The 20,678-nt window shown below is 45.0% G+C and overlaps 1 protein-coding gene across 1 annotated transcript in view; it reads right to left on the reverse strand.

The window, feature by feature from the left end:
* Window positions 1-20,678, reverse strand: part of PNPLA6 (patatin like domain 6, lysophospholipase) — a 177,152-nt gene that overhangs the window by 107,427 nt on the left and 49,047 nt on the right. The window contains exons 4-7 of the mRNA XM_081317915.1: window positions 4,080-4,167; window positions 3,889-3,971; window positions 3,029-3,123; window positions 2,082-2,222 (exon numbers count right to left, since the gene is read on the reverse strand). Coding sequence (XP_081174041.1) covers window positions 2,082-2,222; window positions 3,029-3,123; window positions 3,889-3,971; window positions 4,080-4,167 — 407 coding nt within the window. The remainder of the gene's footprint in view (window positions 1-2,081; window positions 2,223-3,028; window positions 3,124-3,888; window positions 3,972-4,079; window positions 4,168-20,678) is intronic.

Consider the following 20,678-nt stretch of genomic DNA (forward strand, 5'->3'; position numbering starts at 1 on the left):
GCAATCCTACTCAAGTTTGAGTTGTACTTGAGATTCCTAGTGAGGGCACATTTGTATTCCTTTTTCTTGCCTTTTCTTCTTTCACCTGTGCCAGGAAAACTAATTCTGGAAAATATGATTTGGAATTAAATATTAATGAAGCTTAGCTTCAAACCAAATCTTGAAAATCTGCCAGTGAGAGCTCAAAAGCCACATGGGCTTAAAAGTTGCACCGTATATTATCTGACTTATTGAAGGCAGATGAAGGTGGCCCTGGGATTCTTTGGAAAAGGGAGTGAATGTTTTAAGGATGCAATGGGTGCCTCGTGTAGGTGCTATTCTATTCCAGAGCAAATCTGATGTCAACCGTTCCACTCAGTCATGTAGCAAAGAAAAACTCCTGACCTTTTGTTTTTGCCAAGAATATACTTTACTGAACCTTAGGTGGTTACAGAAGTTGTGTAAGCTGAATCTGAGGATTTCCCATGCAAACAATACCAAGTTAATTTTCCTCCCCTACCCCTGCCCCTCTATAAATATCCAATTAGGTGCTTGTATATTGTTTAGGAAACAGGTGCTTGGTTCCCAGCTCTGGATATCAATAGTTGACCTTGGCTGGCTAAAGCTTCTCACAAGGCTCAGCTGGGCTTCCATCCCCTCCTTCTTCCTTACAGTCCAATCTCTCCCCACCCTTTGCTAATATCAGACTGTCAGTGCATGAAACTTGGATAGGAGAGATGCAACCATGACAACTGATCCTAGAAAGGAGGATCAATTATTCTCCAACCACAGAATCAGAGGATATTTACCATTTATTTTAATATGTCAAGAGTTCTTCACTCATTGCTCTCCATCCACAAATTGGCCATGCATTACTTAGAACTACAAAATAGTAATTTTAAAAAATCCACCCAGTCCTTGGGATTTCCAGGCAATAGGAGAAATAACAGAAAATGATGAGGAGTGAATAACAGCAACTTCACTACATGCTTTGAGATCCTACAGTGGAGAACCTTTGTGCTAATAGTTACTTTATGGAAAGGGCTAATTTAATAATACCAGTTTGGCCAACATGGGAATTGTGTTTTTCTAATTGACCCTTTTGAACTATGGTGCTGGAGAAGACTCCTGCGAGTCCCTTGGACTGCAAGGCTTAACCGGTCAGTCATAGAGGAGATCAACCCTGACTGCTCTTTAGAAGGCCAGATCCTGAAGTTGAAACTCAAATACTTTGGCCACCTAATGAGAAGGAAGGACTCACTAGAGAAGAGAGAAATTGAGGGAAAAATTGAGGGCAATAGAAGAAGGGGACAACAGAGAATGAGGTGGCTGGATGGAGTCACTGAAGCAGTAGGTGTGAGCTTAAATGGACTCCAGAAGATGGTAGAGGATAGGAAGGCCTGGAGGAACATTGTCCATGGGTTGCAATGGGTCGGACACGACTTTGCAACTAACAACAAAAAATTGACCCTTTCTCAAGATACCCTAAAGCAGGGGTCCCCAACCTATGGTCCGCGGCCCAGAACCGGGCTGTGGGCTCTTGGCCAGTGGGCCACAGAAATGGCTGGCTGGTGCACGCACGTGTAGGTGCGCATTTCCCCCCACTCGCGCTAGTGCCCATGGCCCTGTTTGCACATGCATGTGGGTGCAAATGGGAATGCTAGCGCGGGGCGGATGTCTGCAGCCCATTTGCGCATGTGCCACTAGCCTGTGCGGTTTGTGCAGCCCATTTGTGCATGCACGAATGGGCCACTAGCTGCCGTGGGGTGTGTGTAGCCATTTATACATGTGCACAGCACTAGCGCATGCCACATGTGTGAATGGGGCTGCTAGTGCCATGCCAGTGTGCACAGCCCTTTGCGCGCACATGCACACCAATTTTGAAGCTGCTCTCCTTCCCTCCAGTACTTGAGCCTGGAAAGGTTGGAGACCCTGCCCTAAAGAAATGTTAGATTACAAAGAATAGAATTATAACACATCTGGAAGACATCAAACCAGAGATTGCTTTGCATAGTGTCAGCTACTGTGAAGGCACTTCAGTTTCCAATAACTTCCATGCCAGCCTCAAGCTCAGTTAGTACGAGACTCCTACATATACACACCGCACATTCTTTAACATGTAGAGCACTTCAGAGGGGAGATGAGAGTTGGCCACATCAAACTCTGTGAGATCAGCCTCCAAAACAGATGGGGGTGGCTCCTTCAGCTGAAGGGTTGGCAGCTCCTTCTTGATACGCAGGATTCTGAGCACAGGAAGAAAAAGCTGAGATTTCTGCAATTAGCCAGTTCCCTTTTTCAAGAGAGGAGAGATGCTCCTATTAGGAAGACCACAAGCCACTGCTCCCTCCATCCCTCGCCCAAGCAACCTAAACAATGTTACAAGGATCTTCTTTCCATCTTGGCCTGAGCTCTATGTAATTGCACCAGCTTCTCAGCAAGAGGCCTGAGTTTACAAATAGCACATCTTATATTACTAGTATGAAGCTGGCATCCACCTACACAAAGAACCTGAGCAATTTCCCAACTGCACTTCCACACTCCTAGTCTCCCTTAGCTGCCACTCTTTTTTCTTTCCCTAACACTCATTATTGGCCTTCATTGTTGCATTTCTTCCTATCTGGTACAACAAAAAGTGATTCAGAGGAATATACAGGAACAATCCACCCTGAGCACATACAATTATTTGTATATATTTATTAGGGTGAAGTAAAAATAGCTTGCTTTGAAATATTAATAAGAAAGTACAGGAATAATTGTTTATTTTCTGAACTGGGAATCTGGCATAGTTTTGAAACACTGGGAGCCAGATGAGCATCATAAAAACTTCTTGTTGTACATATTATTACAGGAAGCTGGTTCCCTTGGAAGTACTCCAGCATTTCTTAGGAAAAGATTTAAGGATATTAGATTCTATGTCCTAGATTGACTCCATTCCAATGTTACTCTTCTGGGCAAAACCTGAAAATCATGGTTCCAGATGTCCAAAATTCCATCAGTTTGTTGGGAGATTCCCCTTCATTCGCTCAAACACTCTCCTCTTTCTGCTCACCTTTTGGCAATATTGAGCATCTTGAGCTTCTTTTTCATGCGTGGCCGTGAAGCAGACATGGAAGTGTCTACAAGGGAGGATGTAGATTGAGAAACCTGCCAAAAAATTGATGTGTTTAATGAAGAGATGATTTTCCTGCAAATCTTGTTATGCCTATTAGTACTAGTCAATTGTAGGATCATTTTTCAAGAACTGTCCAAATATGGGTTCATCTCCTAGTTTCCTGAGAAATATAACTATTCTTCCTTTTTGAAGGTAATTCAGTAGCTATAAGACAAACACCAATGGTGAAAAAATGGTCCTTGTCCAGAATTAAAAAAGGATACTTTTTCTAAACAAACAAAAGAAGAATGCAATGCTGCCAAATTCAAATATATATATAAAATATATAAAAAATATATAAAATCTGCTCCCGAGAAACTGCATCATGCAGTGTGCCCTTCAAAGCAGTTGGGCATATCATTTACATCAGGGGTGTCAAACTCAATTTCATTGAGGGCCACATCAGCATTGCGGTTGCCCTCAGGGGGCCGGGTGGGTATGGCCTGGGTGGGCGTGGCCTACTGGGTGGGCGTGGCTAAAGTGTGTATGGCCTACTGGGTGGGCATGGCCAGCTCTACATCGTTCGCATCAAGGGTGCCTATGGGGGCCTGGGCAGGAGTGGGACAGATCTGAGGGTATCTGGCAGGAGAAGGGTCTCTGGGCCAGGGCCAAGGCAGTGGGGGCCGTTCCCTCACTGTTTCCAGGATGGCTTCGCGGGCCGCATGAAACCACTTCGTGGGCCAAATCTGGCCCCCGGGCCTTGTGTTTGAGATGTCTGATTTACATGCTTGTTCTTGGTACTCTGATTTTTTTATTACCTTGCGCATAATCTTCCGTCCATAAAATAATACTTTATCCCGCTTGCGAAATCGATATTTTGGTTGCTCTTGAGCCTGAACCTCTGTAGGGAAGTAAAAAAAGAGACTAGGAATCCAATAGGATAGATTAAACCAAATAAAAAGATATCCTGTGGGACATGGCTTCTCTTCATCATTAAAAGAGAACTTACTCTGAAGGTGAAACCGGTGGATCAATATCAGTACCAAAGCAGAAACAAGGAACACCGAAAGCCCAGCTCCTATCACAACTCCCAACACCTGTGGAGAAAAATTGATTTCCAACTGATATGAAGCCTATGGTTATCAGAAACGTTCCAGATAACAGTTTTATTAGAGACATTCAGGGTGCCTCCATCATTCTTTGTGAAGACCAGATGAAGAGACTCTGCTGTTCTGGGCCTACTTATAGCAGATTCCAGCCTTGTGAAGCCACCAGGATTTGAATTTACACTTTACTAACCAAAAGATAACAAAGAGGATTTTTGTCACAGACTAATTAAAATGGACTATGGGCCAAATTGCTTCTAGACAAGGAATTTAAATGTGGGATTCAAAAAGAATTCAATTGCTTGACATATCCAGTAGTTCCAAAGATACAAAGGTTCCAACCCAGGATAGCAAATTTAGCTATATCTAATTCCTCACAGGAGCAATAAGCTTAGAATCTGTATTTGGGAATCAGTGCAAAACTAATTGCAAAGTATGGAGCTCATCCAGCTTGAACTACTATGCCATTCTGTTGTCTGGTTAGAAATATATCTGTCACAGCCGTCCACGCTGAAAGAACGATGACAACGTGGTACGGGTGACGACGAGGTTTTCTTTACTTCAGAAAAGCCTAGCAGATACAAAGTCAGTGTTGGGAGCTAGCCGTCCCAACGCGTCTCTTATACATTGGGGGTGATTAGCCCCACCCCTTCCCATGCAAACCAGCATCCGGCTGAGTCTGCTCAAAACCCGCCCCCTTCCCAGCTCTCCGCCCTTTGTGCCTGAGCTCCCACACAGACACCAGGTAAGTGTATGCCCTTAACCCCCCTTTTGTGCTCCTCCACCCCCCTCCATGCTCCCCTCCACCGTCCAGCGTGTCAGTGTTACAGCCCCCCTAACAGCTCCCCACAACGCCCCGCTGTCCGGGCTTCGTTCTGGGCCGCCCGACGCCCCCTCTGAGCCGCCCAACGCCCCCGCCGAGGAACAGGCAGCTGGATAATCCCAGGACGAGCTGCGGCTGCCGGTCTGACTGCCTGTGGGTCCCTTCATCAGCTCCGTTGACGCACACGCCAGAAAGCCCCAGAACAGCTGCCCGTCGGTGGCATGGCTGTGGGATTTGTGCAGCTGCCCGTGGTAGCTGGCGGCCGTTTGACTGCTGGATGTGCTGTTCCCGGGTGGCTCCAGCAGGAAGGTTTGGGCGGGCGGTTTGCGCGGCGTTTCCCCTGCTCCCCTCGTGATGTCGAGCCCACGGGGCTTGACAATATCTCCCTTTAAAATAATAGTAATGAATAAAAAAAGACTGGCTAGACTTATCCGAAGGGCTTAAACTAAAACTGAGCAGGAGGATGAACAATCTTTAGGATCTTTAGGACATAATCCCAAGCATAAACCCCAAGACAACCAATCAAACAACAAGGTAGAGAGGGATGGGAAGGAAGAAAAACTCAGATATAAACTAGGAAATATAAGAAGCATACCCAGGGACAGCTATAAAGGACTCAGATGCCTATATACTAATGCTCAAATTTTGGGGAACAAACAGGGTAAACTTTCAGTACTACACAAGGGCAGATAGGATATAGTTGCCATTACCAAAACTTGGTGGGGTGAAACTCATGACTGGAATTTACAGATGGAAGGATACAAAATATTCAAAAGAAACAAACCTAACAAAAGAGGAGGTGGAGATCACTATATCTCTACAGAAATGCACAAAAACAAGGATGAAAACCACCTAAAATGCATATGGGTCGATATAAAAGGAAAAAGGAATGACACTGCCATAGGTGTATACTACAGGCCACTCAAGCACAAGATCAGTTAGCAAAATATACGTGTGTAGGAAACACACTACACTAGTAATGGGGGACTTTAACTACTTTAACTACCCTGACATCAACAGGGAAACAAACTCTGCATCAAGTGGGAGATCAAGCAGGTTCATGACCAATCTAGCAGACAACTTTGTCATCTAAAAGAGAGAGAAGGGAACTAGAGGGACAGCTACACTAGATCTAATTCTTACTAACAAGAAGTTTGGGCGAGAAAGACCGCATCATACTGGAATTCAACATAATGCAATAGAACATAACCATAATATCGTGGTTCCAATAGATGAAATCAGTCAAAAGAACTTCAAGGCAAGAAATTCATCCTTAAAGAACATTTTATTCAAAAACAAAGTATGGGCACTTACATAGTTGAACCCAAAACTGAAAGTTCCTTCCCCTGATACAAAGTTACATATTGCAATTCCCACCCCAAACCAAGCTGTCACACATCACATTCCCCAATTACAAAAAAACACTGGCTTTTCTCCCCCATCCTTCTACCATCAAAAGTCTTCACTCACATTGACCTTGATTATAACCACAGCTGCAATTGTTATGACTAACTAAGAATGCTCATACCTCTGCCTCCCCTCTTTGTCTGTCTACAAGGAAAATCTCAGATATAGAGTGGAAAGTTACAAAGAAAAACAAAAGTAAAATGGCTACAATTTCTTCTGTTGTCACAATGCATTCGGCCCTTCTCAACAAAAGGAGAAATCCTGTAATATAAACAAACACATAGATCAAGAAACCCACCTGGGTTTGCTTAGATGCTTATCATAAAACCTACAAATAGGCCTATCTGCTTTCACATCAGTACATGTTACTCAAGTAGCTTCTGATAACGGATAACCCTTCCATTGTACCAAATACTGCAATTTTCCCTTTTACAGTCTAGCGTCTAAAATCTGCTTCACTTTGTAGTGGGTCTGCCCGCTACTACCAGGGGTCCTGGGGCTTTTTTGGAAGGGGTCTCAAAGTTGACTCTCTATAACAGGGCTTTTCAACCTTTTCACCCTTTGTACCACTTTTAGGATATGGTAACATCCGAGTACCGCCAGTCGCCTAGCAAGGTGTCAAAAACTTGATGACCAAACAAAAAAGAAAAAAAGTGGTAAGGTACATGCAGTCCTCAACTTACAACAGTTCGTTTAGTGACTGTTCAAAGTTACAATGGCACTGAAAAAAGTGACTTATGACCACTTTTCACACTTATGGCCATTTCAGCATTCCCAGGGTCAAGTGATGAAGTACAGGTAGTCCTCGACTTGCAACAGTTCGTTTAGTGACTGTCTGAAGTTACAATGGCACTGAAAAAAGTGACCCCCAAGCCACAGCTGAACAAGACACCTGCCTGCCCGCCCGGCAGCGCTCTTCCTCCTGTCTGAGGTTTTCATTGTTGTGAGCATTTCTGTTGAGGATTGGCAGCGGTGGTGGGGTGGGGGTGTTTGGTCTTTATTCCCTGTCTGCTGGGGGTTGCAGCAGGTTTTGGTCACTTCACATGACCCTGGGACACTGACCATCATAAATATGAATCATTTGCCAAGCATCTGAATGTAAATCACAAGATCCTGGAGATGCTGCAACATTCCAGCTGATCGGTGCTTCTTCCAGGCTCAGCAGAAGTGCCAGGATCAGTGCCGAGCTCCAGTTGGAGCCTGGTGCTGATCCTGGCGCTTCCACTGAGCCCTGACAGCCCCAAAGAAGTGCTGATCCTGGCACTTCTGCTGAGCCCTGACAGCCGTGCAGCTCCAGCCATCTCTCGCTCAGGCTTGTGCGGTGCTGCCACTAGTTCAGCTCATTCCCCTCCCCCGCTACCTCTTTTCTAGGATGGTTGCGTAACACCTGCCAGGTACCAATGTACCACAGGTGGTACCCCTACCACTGGTTGAAAAGCCCTGTTCTATAAGGCTTCAGTAAACTACAGTGAAGAATGGGATGAATGTTGCCCAAAAGACAAGGGAGCTTTAACCTTACAGTCACTGGATTCAAAATGCTTATGATGGGAAAAGGTTCCAGGAATTTCCTGCTGGGTAATCTGAGTCTCAAATATTTTGTGGATAAACTTTTTCCCCTACCCGGAATTGTTTTGAGGCTTTTTCCAAAGCTTTCTTTGCATTGTCCCAAATTCCCTTCCATGAAGATGACCATTGATCTAAAGTCTGAACGGCAGGTGGTTCATGAGGGTATTCAGGTATTGGGACAAAATCCCTCCTGGTGACAACCTTAAACGGTGTAAGTCTCATTCTACTGAGGACAGTGTTGTTATATGCCACTTCAGCGAAAGGCAAGAGATCAGCCCAGTTCGTTTGCTGGTAATCGACATAACACCTAAGGCAGGGGTTGGCAACCCATGGCTTTGGAGCCGCATACGGCTGTTTCATTCCTCTACTATGGCTCCCAGTCCTCCGCCGCTGTGTGCAGTCTCACAAACAAAAGAAGTGGGACTAAAAAAGTTCAATCAATCAATTTGAAACTTCTTGCAGAAAAAAAAAAGATCTTGCGAAGTTGGAATTGATTGATTGAACTTTTTAGTCCCACCTCCTTTTGTTTGTGGGACTGCCCACAAACCTCTTTTGTTTGTGGGACTGCCCACAAACCTTTTTTGTTTGTGGGACTGCATGTGGCGGCAGAGGAATTGACAGAGAACTGCGGTGGAGCAAGAAAGAAGGTGCCATGTGGGCCTGATTGAGAGGTGCTGGTGTGCAGGATTTTTGCCAAGCAACTTGTACAGAGGCAGGGAAACGGCCCAGGTGGGCTGCCAATGCTGCTGCCATGAGGCTTGGCAGAGGCCCCCCCGAGTGGCCATGATTACCCCCTCCCAGCCCGCCAACCCTCACCCGGCCTACTTCTCACATGGCCAGCCGCCCTCATGCTCTTCTCCTCCTCGTCCTCCCCACTCAATCGGCTGCCAGCGGCTGGGATGGATCTGTTCCATCCGAGATGAAGAAAGCAAAGGCACAGCAGCAGGCTTACTCTCAAACAATAAGAGCAGGTGTGCTGCTCACTTGTGTGTGCCCTACTTATTGAGAGCAATTCCACTGCTGTGCCTCCACTTTCTTCAACTCGGATGGAGCAGAGGCACCCAAGCCACTGGTGGCCGCTTGAGTGTCAAGGACGAGCTTTGCTGCTGCTGCTGGGCCACACCTGGGCTACGCCCTACTGCTGCCTCCCAAACTCCACCTTCACCACGGGGGAAGCAGCGGTGAAGCACTCCGTCCTGGGGGAAAGCAATGGCAGTGGTAGAGCACTCCATCGGGAAGGTGGGGGAAGCAGTGGCGGCAGGACACTTCATGGAGGAGGAAAGCAGCAGCGGTGGTGGAGCACTCTGTCAGAGGGGTTGGGGGAAGCAGTGGCTGGTGGCGGGCACTTCATGCGGAGGGAAAGCAGCAGCAGCAGAGTGCTCCATCGGAGGGTGGGTAGGTGGAAGCAATGGCGGCAGGGCGCTCTGTGCCAGGGGGGGGGTAAGCAGCAGGGTTTTGTGGCTCCCAGTTTTTTATACAAATGTTCATGTAGCACCTGGTTGATCAGTTGCATGAATACTGCAGGAGCCCCTTGCAATCCGAACGGCATAATATTGAAATGGTAGCTACCCAGGGGACTATTGAAAGCAGTCTTCCATTCATCCCCTTCTCTTATTCTAACATGGTAATATGCTTCTCTCAAGTCCAACTTTGTGAAAATCTTTCCCTTTGCCAAATGGGACAATAGATCCTTCATGAGTGGGAGTGGGTACATGTTCTCCACACTCACGGCATTAATCCCCTTAAAATCCATGCAGAGCCTAAGAGACACATCTTTCTTTTATTGAACAACACAGGAGTGGCTACTTGGGATTTGGCTGACTCAATGAAACCCCTGGCTACATTCTTATCAATATATTGGTGCAGTTCCTCCACTTCAAGGGGGGGGTCATTGCGTACATTTTCGGCTTTGGCAGCTTAGTTCCAGGTAAAATCTCAATGGTGCAGTCATTTGCTCGGTGAGGGGGTAAAACATTGCATTCCTTTTCACTGAACACCTCTGCCAAGTCTATATCCACTGGGGACGAGTGGCTCCCTGGGAGGAGGTATGGTGGCTACTTTTACCAAGTCTGTGGGTGGTCCCTTGTCCCGTGACATCAAAAGATAAATTTGGGGGGGGGGGAGATGGACCTATAGGAAGTCTCAAGGTTCTCATCCCCTTCTCCCACCAGATGAAAGGTTTCCATTTATCTAAGATAGGCCTAAAATCACTGCTTCTGTCATTTTTGGGGCTATAACAAAGTGGATGAATTCCCAATGTTCACCTCTCTCTAGCCCTACTGGCTGAGTTAGCTGAGTGATTAAAGCTCCTCCCTTCAATGAACAATCTACCTGTTCAAACTTAATGGGGTTAGAAAGCAATCTTGCTCATATACCCAGCTGTTGAGCAATGGGTAGGCTAATGATGCATTGGGAACACCTTAAATCTACAAGTACTTTAAAGTCCTTTAGAGCTCCAGTTTTTAGAACTATAAGCTTAGCATTTAGGGAGAAAGGTGGGATAGGTTGACTCATCATCGTATCGTTTCCTCTCTTGTCGTTGCTGTTGTAGGGTGTCAGGACAGTGGCCAGGTAAGCGGTGTCCCGTCAACTCCTGTGCAGGGGTAGTGACCTGAGTGATCTGCTCTTGTGTGATTTTGATCGATTTTTCCTTGGAAGGGGGCTGATGGGGTTGGGGTACCTCTTCACTGAGGAAATGGAATGGGACGAACAGCGGCTCTGTGTCCTGACTGGCCACACCTAAAGCACTTGATCGCTGGGCCAGTGGATTGCTTAGGAGATTCCGTGGCCATGATTGCTGGGATTTTCCGCGGTGACGGCCATCTGGGTTGTTCTGGCTTCGGTCCAGTTCCTGGAGGAGTTGGCTTCTTATAGTGAGCAAGCTCGATGTCTAGCTTCACTGGCATTCAGTACCACTCTTGTAGTTGATCAGGAACCCCGATAGATGCAGGCTTGGGATATATGGTCATTTAGCCCCTCTTTGAAGTGATGCACCAGGGAGTGCTATGGCCATCTCTCAATCTGACTTGCTACTCTCCAGAATTCTTGCACATATTCCAATGCAGGTCTGCCGGCTTGTTTCACCTTGTGAATATATTTCTCGGCCTTGAGGGCTATGGACCCGTTCTCAAATCTGGTTCGCAATCCCTGGATGAAGATATGGAAGGCCCATAGTTCAGGCGCTTGTTCATTGTATAAGTTATTTAGCCACTCAGATGTTTTCCCTTCTAGCTTGGCTGCGACAACATCAACCATGGTAGCTTCTCTGGATCACCATCAAAGGTGACCTCACCATCAAAAGTGACCTTAAGAAAGGGCGCCATTATAGGTTGTGGTCCACCTACTTGCTGTTGTCCCCCCAGCTGCGGTTGCACACCCAACTGCTGCTGGCCCCCCAGCGGCTGCTATGTGCCTAGTGGTTGCTGTCTGTCTAGTACATTGCGCAGTCGCCCCAGTTGTTGGATCAAGTCGCGTTGAATATCCACGTTTGGGTCAGCTCTTTGCACCGGTCCTGGGCTTGGGTGACGACAGTGGTGTTAATTGGGGCTGTGCGACCAATGATAGTAATCGTCAGGGGTCTCACAGTACCGATAGCGATCAGGGCTCCAATGATATTGGCGACAGTCGGGGGTTCGATTGAGGATGTCTCTCGGGGCTTTTGGAATGATCCCGTTTGGATCTTTTGCGACGGTGATGCCTGTCAGAAAACCGTGATGAACAACGCTGATCAGGGTTTCTCCTATGGCCAGGACTGGCACAAAAGTGTCTCTTAGGGCTGTTGGAATGTTCCCTCCATTTGGATCTTTCGCAATGGTGACACTGGTCAGGAGACCATGATGAATGACACTGATCAGGGCTTTTCCAATGGCCAGGACTGTCACATTGTGAGTGGCGTTCTGGACTCCTTGACAATCGACGACGACCCAGACTATCACGCCGTGGGTGATGGTGAGGACTCTTCCTCCCCACTGGGCTTGAGGTCAATGCTGGCGGCTCCAAATGTGGAGTGGCAGCCTGAGCTCCACCAGTAGGTCTAGGGCTTCTTCTGGGTATAGATTGGCACTGACTCCGCCGGTTGTCACGCTCACTAGTAGGCAAGGAGCAGGTGACCTGCCCCTCACTTCCATTTCTAGCCCCTCAAATGTCACTACCAACTTCTCCACCAATTGGTTGCAGACTGCTGATAGGTACTCCCTCACCCGAATCTTCCGCTGCTGCCAATCTTTTTGCTCTTCTACAATTGGGAGAGCATGATACCTGTGAGCCACATGCTTACAACTCCGACTCAGCTACTCTTGAAGAACTCTTCTTTGGTTGGGTTGTCTTGGGACGCTTAGAGTCTCCACTGGGCAGGGTCCACTCCGAAGACCACAATAACTCCCGCATTTTGGGCCTTGCGCCCACTGCCAGAACTTCTGAACCCATTTTCTCCAACAATGCAACAGCTTGCTCTCCCTCCGCTGAGGCAGCCACCATGGTCGGGGTGCTGGTCGTGGGTGCTTCTTTTCTCTCCATACTGAGATCTTCCCTGAATCTTTGTCAATCTCCCTCCTAGTTATAGGAAGGTGAGTGGAGCTCAGGATCCCAATGATATTAATGTAGATGTCAGTTTTGGGTTAATGTCATGGTTCCGATAGATGAAACCAGTCAAAAGAACTTCAAGGCAAGAAATTTGTCCTTAAAGAACATTTTATTCAAAAACAAAATATCGGCACTTATATAGTTGAACCCACAACTTAAAGTTCCCTCCCCTGATACAAAGTTACAAATTCCAATTCCCACCCCAAACCAAGCTGTCACACATCACATTCCCCAATTACAAAAAAACATGGGCTTTTCTCCCCCATCCTTCTACCTCCAAAATTCTTCACTCACATTGACCTTGATTATAACCGCAGCTGCAAATGTTATGACTAAGAATGCTCATACCTCTTCCTCCCCTCTTTGTCTATGAAGAAAATCCCAGCTATAGAGTAAAAAGGCTACAATTTCTTCTGTTATCACAAAGCTGACACATAAGAGATGATTTTAACAAACTTAGAGAGAGCTTGGGAAGGATTCCATGGATGAAAAACAACTCAAGAAGCTTGGGAAACCCTGAAAAATATGATTATAAAAGTCCAGTCTACCATAATACCACTAGAAAAGAAAAATAAGAAATCCAAGCAGAAAACAGCATGGTTGCATAAAGATCTCTCTGATAAACTGAAAGATAAAAAGGATAAGTACAAAAAATGGAAAGAGGGACACATAACTAAGGCAGAATACTAACAAATATACCAAACTTGCAAAGATGAAGTCAGGAAAATTAAGGCTCAGAATAAACTAAGACTTGCAAGAAATGTCAAAATTAATTTTAAAAAGTTTCTTTCAACATATAAATAACAAGAAAAAATGTCAAGGAAATAATTGATCCACTAATGGGAGAAGATGGCAAGGAGGTAATGGGCAGTAGAGAGAAAGCAGAGCTGCTTAATTCATTCTTTGCATCTTTCTTCAAGCAAAATGAAAATATAGCCCAACCTGCCAAAAACATGACCATAAAAAACAGACTAGGAATCCAAAATAAAATACAGTAGTGGCCAAAATTGTGGAAACCTTTTGGGAAAAGTGTACATTTGAGGTTTGATGGCTAATAACACCACTTTTTTTGGATTAGTACCATAAAATTATATATCAATGGAAAGATAATTTAATCAAGAATGTAATGCAATAACTTTTATGAAGGATTTGCTATTAGTTGTAAAGAAGAAAAGTGAAACACATAGAAAAAATGGGATATACAAATATCACCATAGAAAAAACGAGATACTGTATACAAAAATTTTCACCATGTCAGTTATTACTTAGTTGGGTAACCTTTAGCATGAATTACGGCCTTACAACATCTTCCCATGGAGTGAACCAAGTCCTTTAGTTCTGCAGCTGTTAATAATGTAAAACCAAGATTGAATGATTACTTCTATTAACTGGGTTTTATTGCTGGGTCGCTTCTAAGTAACAAGTTTCTTTAGTTGGCTCTATAGATTTTCAATTGGGTTAGGGTCTGGGCTATTCCCAGGCCATTCCAGCAGTGGAATATGACTATCTTGAAACCACTTTTTGCACAAAGCAGCAACATGACATGGAGCTGAATCCTGTTGAAATATAAATGCTTCATTGTCTTGGAAAAGATCATGTGCAGAAGGCTTCAGTTTGGGCTCAAGTATTTCATTAATGTATTTTTTCGCCATTTATATTTCCATTAATCACACAAATTCTGCTCACATCTTTTGATGTCATACAACTCCAGATCATAACACTGACTGGGTGTTTCATGGTACATGTAATGCAATCAGGATGCAAATCTTCTCCGATTCTTCTCCTTACATATTTTATGCCATCACTACGAAACAGGAAGATCTTGGTCTCATCACTCCAAATAACAATGTCCCATTGTTCTTCTATCCAAGTAACATGGGTTTTAGCCCAGTCTAGTCTTTTCAACCTTTGTTTGAGAGATAAAAGTGGCTTTTTTCGTGGAATTCTAGATTTTAGGCCAAATTCTTGCAGTCTGCGCCGAACAGTCCTTGCACTCAACTTCACATTGCACTGCACCATTTCATCTTGTATACACCCAAATGATTTTCTTCTCTCACTTAATTCTTCTATTATCACTTGCTGTTGTGCACCTTTTCTTGCCTTTACCACTGTGGTTTTGTAGTGACTGAGTCTCCTTATACCTCTTCAAAAACTTAGAAATGCCACCTTTGGTTAACTTTCCACCAATTTTTCTTCTAATTACTTTATAACTGTAGCCTTGTTCACTTAATAATACTATTTTACATCGCTTTCTGGGTGACCAGTCAACTCTTTCCACCATTACTTTAATTTTATTATGTTTTACAAGCTCACTAAATGAAAGAACACAAAAAAACCCAACCAACCTGATAGTGATCACATAACACACTGATAAATGTCCTCCTCTCAGCTTCAATACATGACATCAATAACTGAATCCTACTGATCTGATTGGCTCATTGCCAAAACAATATATCAACGTAAGCAAGTTGTACTTCCTTTTTCTGGTTATTTGGCTGTAACCTTTCATAGAGTACAGATAATTGAACAAACTTGGTCGCAATTACATTCTTGATTAAATTATCTTTCCATTGATATAGAATTTTATGATACTACTCCAAAAAAGTGGTGTTATTAGCCATCAAACCTCAAATGTACTTTCCCCAAAAGGTTTAAACAATTTTGGCCACTATTGTAAGCAAGAAAATGGTAAGATAACATCTGTCCACTCCAGATATTTCAAATCACTGGAACATCCCAGAGTTCAGAATGAGCTGGCAGACGTGATCTCAAATTAAACCATATCTTTCAATGGTCCTGGAGCACCGGGAACTACCAGAGGACTAGAAAAGAGCTTGATCGGTTCCCATCTTCAAAAAAGGGAAAAAAGCAGATCCAGGAAACTATAGACCAATCAGTCTGACATCAATACCCGAGAAGATCCTGGAAAAAATAATCAAGCAACAGATTTGCAAACACCTAGAAGCAAACAAAGTTATAACCAGTAGCCAAAATGAGTTTGCCAAAAACAGATCATGCCAAGCAAATGTTATTTCATTCTTTGACAAAGTGACTAAATTAGTGCATCAGAAAAATGCTCTGGACATAGTATACTTGAATTTCAGTAACACATTTGACAAAGTAGATCACAACCTAATTCTTAGTAAGCTAGAAAAATTGGGATAGACAGCATCACCACCAGATGGATTTGTACCTGGCACACTTAACTTGTAGTCCTTAATGGAACTACATCTATATGGATGGAAGTAAACAATGGGGTAGCCCAAGTTTCTGTTTTAGCCCCAGTACTCTTCAATATCTTCATAAACAATATAAATGAGGGAATAGAAGGGAAACTCATCAAATCTGCAGATGACACTAAACTGGCAGGAATAGCGAATACCCCAGAAGACAAGCTCAGAATCCAAAAAGGTTGTCAATGCTGCTAACATCGAATGTTATTGCTTGACAAGAGATGAAGAAGTAGCCATTTCATATGTTAAACTTGTGTATTGCTTTAAGAGATTGGATTAAGGTTGGGAGGGGGGAAGAGGAGGATTGTTTCTCAAGGCCATCTGAAATTAAAGAAGATAAGAGCTTGGCCGAACTAGAACAAAGAGCAGCCCCTCGTGCAGAGGTATTTATGGGGGGTCTTGGTCCCTCCCTGACCATAAAACACTCTCACCAATGGGGCTGTGGGTCCGAGACCCTTGGCTCATCAGTGGAAGCAAAGAAGCCTCTTTGCCTCCATCTGATGACCTTTTTGGGGAACTGCCAATGGCTGGCACTAATCATCCAACAATTCCCCTTCTTGCCAGCCAATGACAGGGACCAGTGAATGTATGTAAGGGGCGAGCAGGTGTCATAGACATGCATGAAAACATTCAGAAGGCCAAACACAAACGCTTACACAGAAGGTTGTGCCGGTCAATGGGAACAGGCTTGGTAAACAGATCAGCTATCTGGTCAGCTGTATTACAGTGCTCAACATGTATAAAACCCTCTTTCGCAAGCTGCCTGACATTTTTATAGCGTATGTCTATATGGCGAGATCTGGAGCCTACTGCATAAGCCTCCGAGATTGCAATTGCGGCTGTGTTGTCCTCTAGAATTTGGATGGGCAGAGGGGGAGATGCCCAGATGTTTGTTATCAGCTCATTGAACCAAGTCAAATCATTGGCCGTGTCTGACAGGCTGGCAAATTCAGCCTCGGCCGTGGAGCAAGAAATAAATTTTTGCTGCCTAACATGCCAATGTATTGGGCAGCCATTTAGCAATATGAGGAAACCGGAAGTGCTCCGTCTAGTTTTGGTGTTGCCAGCCCAGTCTGCGTCTGAGTAAGCGGAGAGCTGGGCCGTCTTCCCCTTCTCTGGTTCTAGCATAAGGAGGGCATCAGCTGTGCCCTTTAGGTATCTAAGCACCCTTTTAACAGCGGTCCAGTGGAATTCCTTTGGGTGTTCTACATGCCTGGACAATAGATTCACAGCTAAAGCTATGTCAGGTCTGCTCCAATTGCTGATGTATAGCAAGGAGCCAATCACAGATCTGTAAAGCGTGTTATCTGTGAACTCAGGACCGTCCTTATGGGTGTGGTTGTAAAAGTCGCTTTGCATTGGGCTATGCGTAGGATTAGATTCTGTCATTTTGCATTTGGCCAGTAATTCCTCTATCTTTTCTTTTTGAGATAGAGCGAACCCCCCTTTAGTGGCCAAAATATGCACACCCAAGTACTTGTCAACCCGCCCCAAAGACTTCAGAGTAAATTTTTCTTCCAGGGCCTTGGCAAATTCATCACACCCTTTCTTGTTAGGCCCTACATATAATAGGTCGTCCACATAAACTAACACCCGTTCTGTGGTTCCCTTGGAATTGCGTGTGAAAACACATTGATCTGCATGAGATGTATGGAAACCAACTCGTTCTAAACTCTTTCTAAGACAGTCATACCATAATTTCCCTGACTGCTTGAGTCCATATAACCCTTTGTGAAGCAACCATGTATTTCCCCCTTCTTGCTGGTAGCCAGGTGGGGCCCTCACGTAGATCTGCCGGTCCAAGTTGGCGTGGAGGTAAGCCGTCTGGATGTCGAATTGGAAGACTTCCTCTCCCAGAGCGGCTGCAGTCACGAGGGCGGCCTTGACGCTCTCTGCCCAGACGGTTGGAGAGTAAGTCTCTGAGTAGTCTTCCATATAACGCTGAGCGAAGCCCTGGGCTACCAAACGGGCCTTATACAGGTAGAGACCATTGGCAAGTGGTTTGGCCTTGTAAACCCACCTTGTGCCAATGACTTTCCTCTCCTTTGGAGGTTGCTGGGGGGTGAAGACCTTAAGTTGTTTCAGGCTCTGCATTTCCTTCTCCATCGCGAGCTGCCATTTCTCTTGCTCTTCGATGGGCAGCTCCTGGATGTCAGAGAAGGATTTTGGGGTGACCACAACGCTGTTGACAGACGCGATGTGGCCAATGTCAATTCTCTTTGGCGGGACCCCTTTGTTGGACCGCTTTGACCTCCTTACCTTCTGCCACTCACCGCTCTTTTCTTCCGCGGGTCTCTGAGGTGTCGCTGGGGGTGAAGACGGTGTGTCTTCCTCCATGGGACTGGACGTATCTTCGTCTTGTTCCTCACTTTCGTCGGTGGCAGGGTACGAGGTCGCCTCTGGTGATGTCGCGGTCGGTGCGTCCTTGCTGGGTCGGTTGGCATATGGGCTCAGATCATTTGAGTGGATCTGAGTCCAATTGGAGTCCTCTTCGAAAGAGGCAGATTGGGAAGTCACAGGCCTGCCCCCTTCTCCCAGGAAACGATAGGCCTTGGAGCCAGGAGCATAGCCCAAGAACCTTAGTCTCTGAGAAACAGATCTCCCCTTCTTCCGCAGCTGCTTGGGGATGTGTACCCATGCATAGGAACCGAACACGCGCAAATGTGCCAGATTTGGTTTCCTACCGTGAACCAGGAAATATGGGGTCTGGTTCACAACATTGCTCCAGGTGCGGTTTAAGGTGTAATTGGCGTAATGGACCGCCTCTCCCCAGTATGATTCTGCGACACCCGCGTCTGCAATCAGACTACGCATCATGGTTTGCAGGATTCCATTCCTTTTCTCAGCTACACTATTCTGCGAAGGGGTGAACGGTGCAGTTAGAAAATGGCGGATGCCCTTACGCCTTACCCAGTCCTGGAACTTCTGAGACATGAACTCAGCCCCGCGATCGCTCTGCAATTGTGCGACCTTGGTCTTGTACTGGGTCTCTACGAAGTTGTACAGTGACTTTATGGCGTCAAAGGCTTCAGATTTCTCTGTGAGAGTATACACGTGACCGTAACGTGAAAAATCATCAACGGCAGTGAGAAAATACTTTTTCTTTCCTAGGGATGGTGTAAAAGGCCCAACCAAATCAACATGTACTAGTTGGTATGGGTATTGAGTCTTACGGGATGACACCTTTGGTATAGGGGCAGCCTTCCTCTTTGTTTTCTTGCAAATGGCACAGTCCAGAAACACGTCACAGTCCTTGAGCTGGACTCCCTCAGCAAACTCTCCCATCTTTTTAACTACAGGGAAGCTTGCATGTCCTAGCCTTCTGTGCATGAGGTGGACGCACTTATTGTGAATTGGCTTCCCCATTGACACTCTCTTGGCTCTGGTTGCTTTGAGTGGTGCTGTAGGTACCTGCTGAGATTCAGGCTCCTTGCCCACACTGGACTTGGGAAAGTTGAAGGTGTCTTGCACGCCCCTTCCATAGCCAACAACCTTTTAAGCATCACCAAATTGTGTGGAAGGGAAACTGATTCTTAAAATTAATTGGAGAATATGATTAATGACAAAATTAGAAAGGTGGATAATTCTGTTTTAATATATTGTGCAAGGGGGCGGAGATTTCAGATTCCAGCTTCCTTCAAGCAAGCATTTGCCAGTTTATTAGGCTAATAAAGGACTTTTAAGGTAAACAATGCCTCAGAGTCACTTGAAAAGCCCATACGTCGGAAACTTGACAAAGGTCTTGACAAACTTGAACAATGGGCCCTATCCAATAAAATGAATTTTAATACAGAGAAAAGTAAAGTTTTACTTCTAGGCAGGAAAAATCAAAGGTATAAGTACAGATTACGCCAGACCTGACTCAAAAACAGTAACTGTGAGGGTCCTTGGAGTCCTAATGGATGATCACTTGAATATGAGCCAGCAGTGTGCAGTAGCAACCAAAAAAATTAATACAATCCTTGGCATGAGAAGTATTAGTACTGCATTATAAAACCCTAGTAACACTGGAATTGCAACCAACTTTGGTCACCATACTACAAAAAAGATGTTGAGACTTTGGAAAAAGTTCAGAGAAGAACAACTAAAATGATCAAAGGCCTGGACACTAAAACATATGAAGAATGGCTGCAGGACTTGGGTTTGGCTAATCTAAAGAAAAGAAGAAACAGGGGTGACATGATAGCAGTATTCCAGTATTTGAGAGGCTGCCACAAAGAAGAGGGGGTCAAATTATTCTCCAAAACACCAGAGGGCAGGACAAGACACAATGATTGGAAATTGATCGAAGAGAGAAGCAACCTGGAATTAAGGAGAAACTTCCTAACAGTGAGGACAATTAACCAGTGGAACAGCTTCCCTTCAGAAATCATGGGCGCCCCATCACTGGAGATTTTTAAGAAGAGACTGGACAGCCACTTGTCAGAAATGGTATAGGATCTCCTGCTTGGGCAGGTAGCTGGACTAGAAGACCTCCAACGTCCCTTCCAGCTCTATTCTATTCTAAAATGAAATTCAATGTAGAAAAAAGTAAGGTTTCACACTTAAGTAAGGAAAACCAAATGTACAGGTAGATAGAGATTAGGTGAAACCTGGCTCAATAACAATAACTGTGAAAGGGATCTTGGAGTCCTAGTGGATGGTCACTTAAATATGTGTGACAGTATGCAGCAGCAGCCAAAAAAGCCAATGCAATCCTAGGTTGCATTAACAGGGATAGAATCAAGATCACAGGCTAGATGGAAAGAAGATCAGAAAATTGGTATTTCAATATCAGATGGGAATTTGGTAAAGCAAATTAGAGATCAAAGTCGAGCGCATATAAGGATATATAATGCATTGATAGAAATTGACTCAGAAGCGGAATTGGTTAAGGATTGTATGATAAAATG

The sequence above is a fragment of the Vipera berus genome (genome assembly GCF_964194415.1).
Source record: "Vipera berus genome assembly, chromosome: 2".
Taxonomy (NCBI): domain Eukaryota; kingdom Metazoa; phylum Chordata; class Lepidosauria; order Squamata; family Viperidae; genus Vipera; species Vipera berus.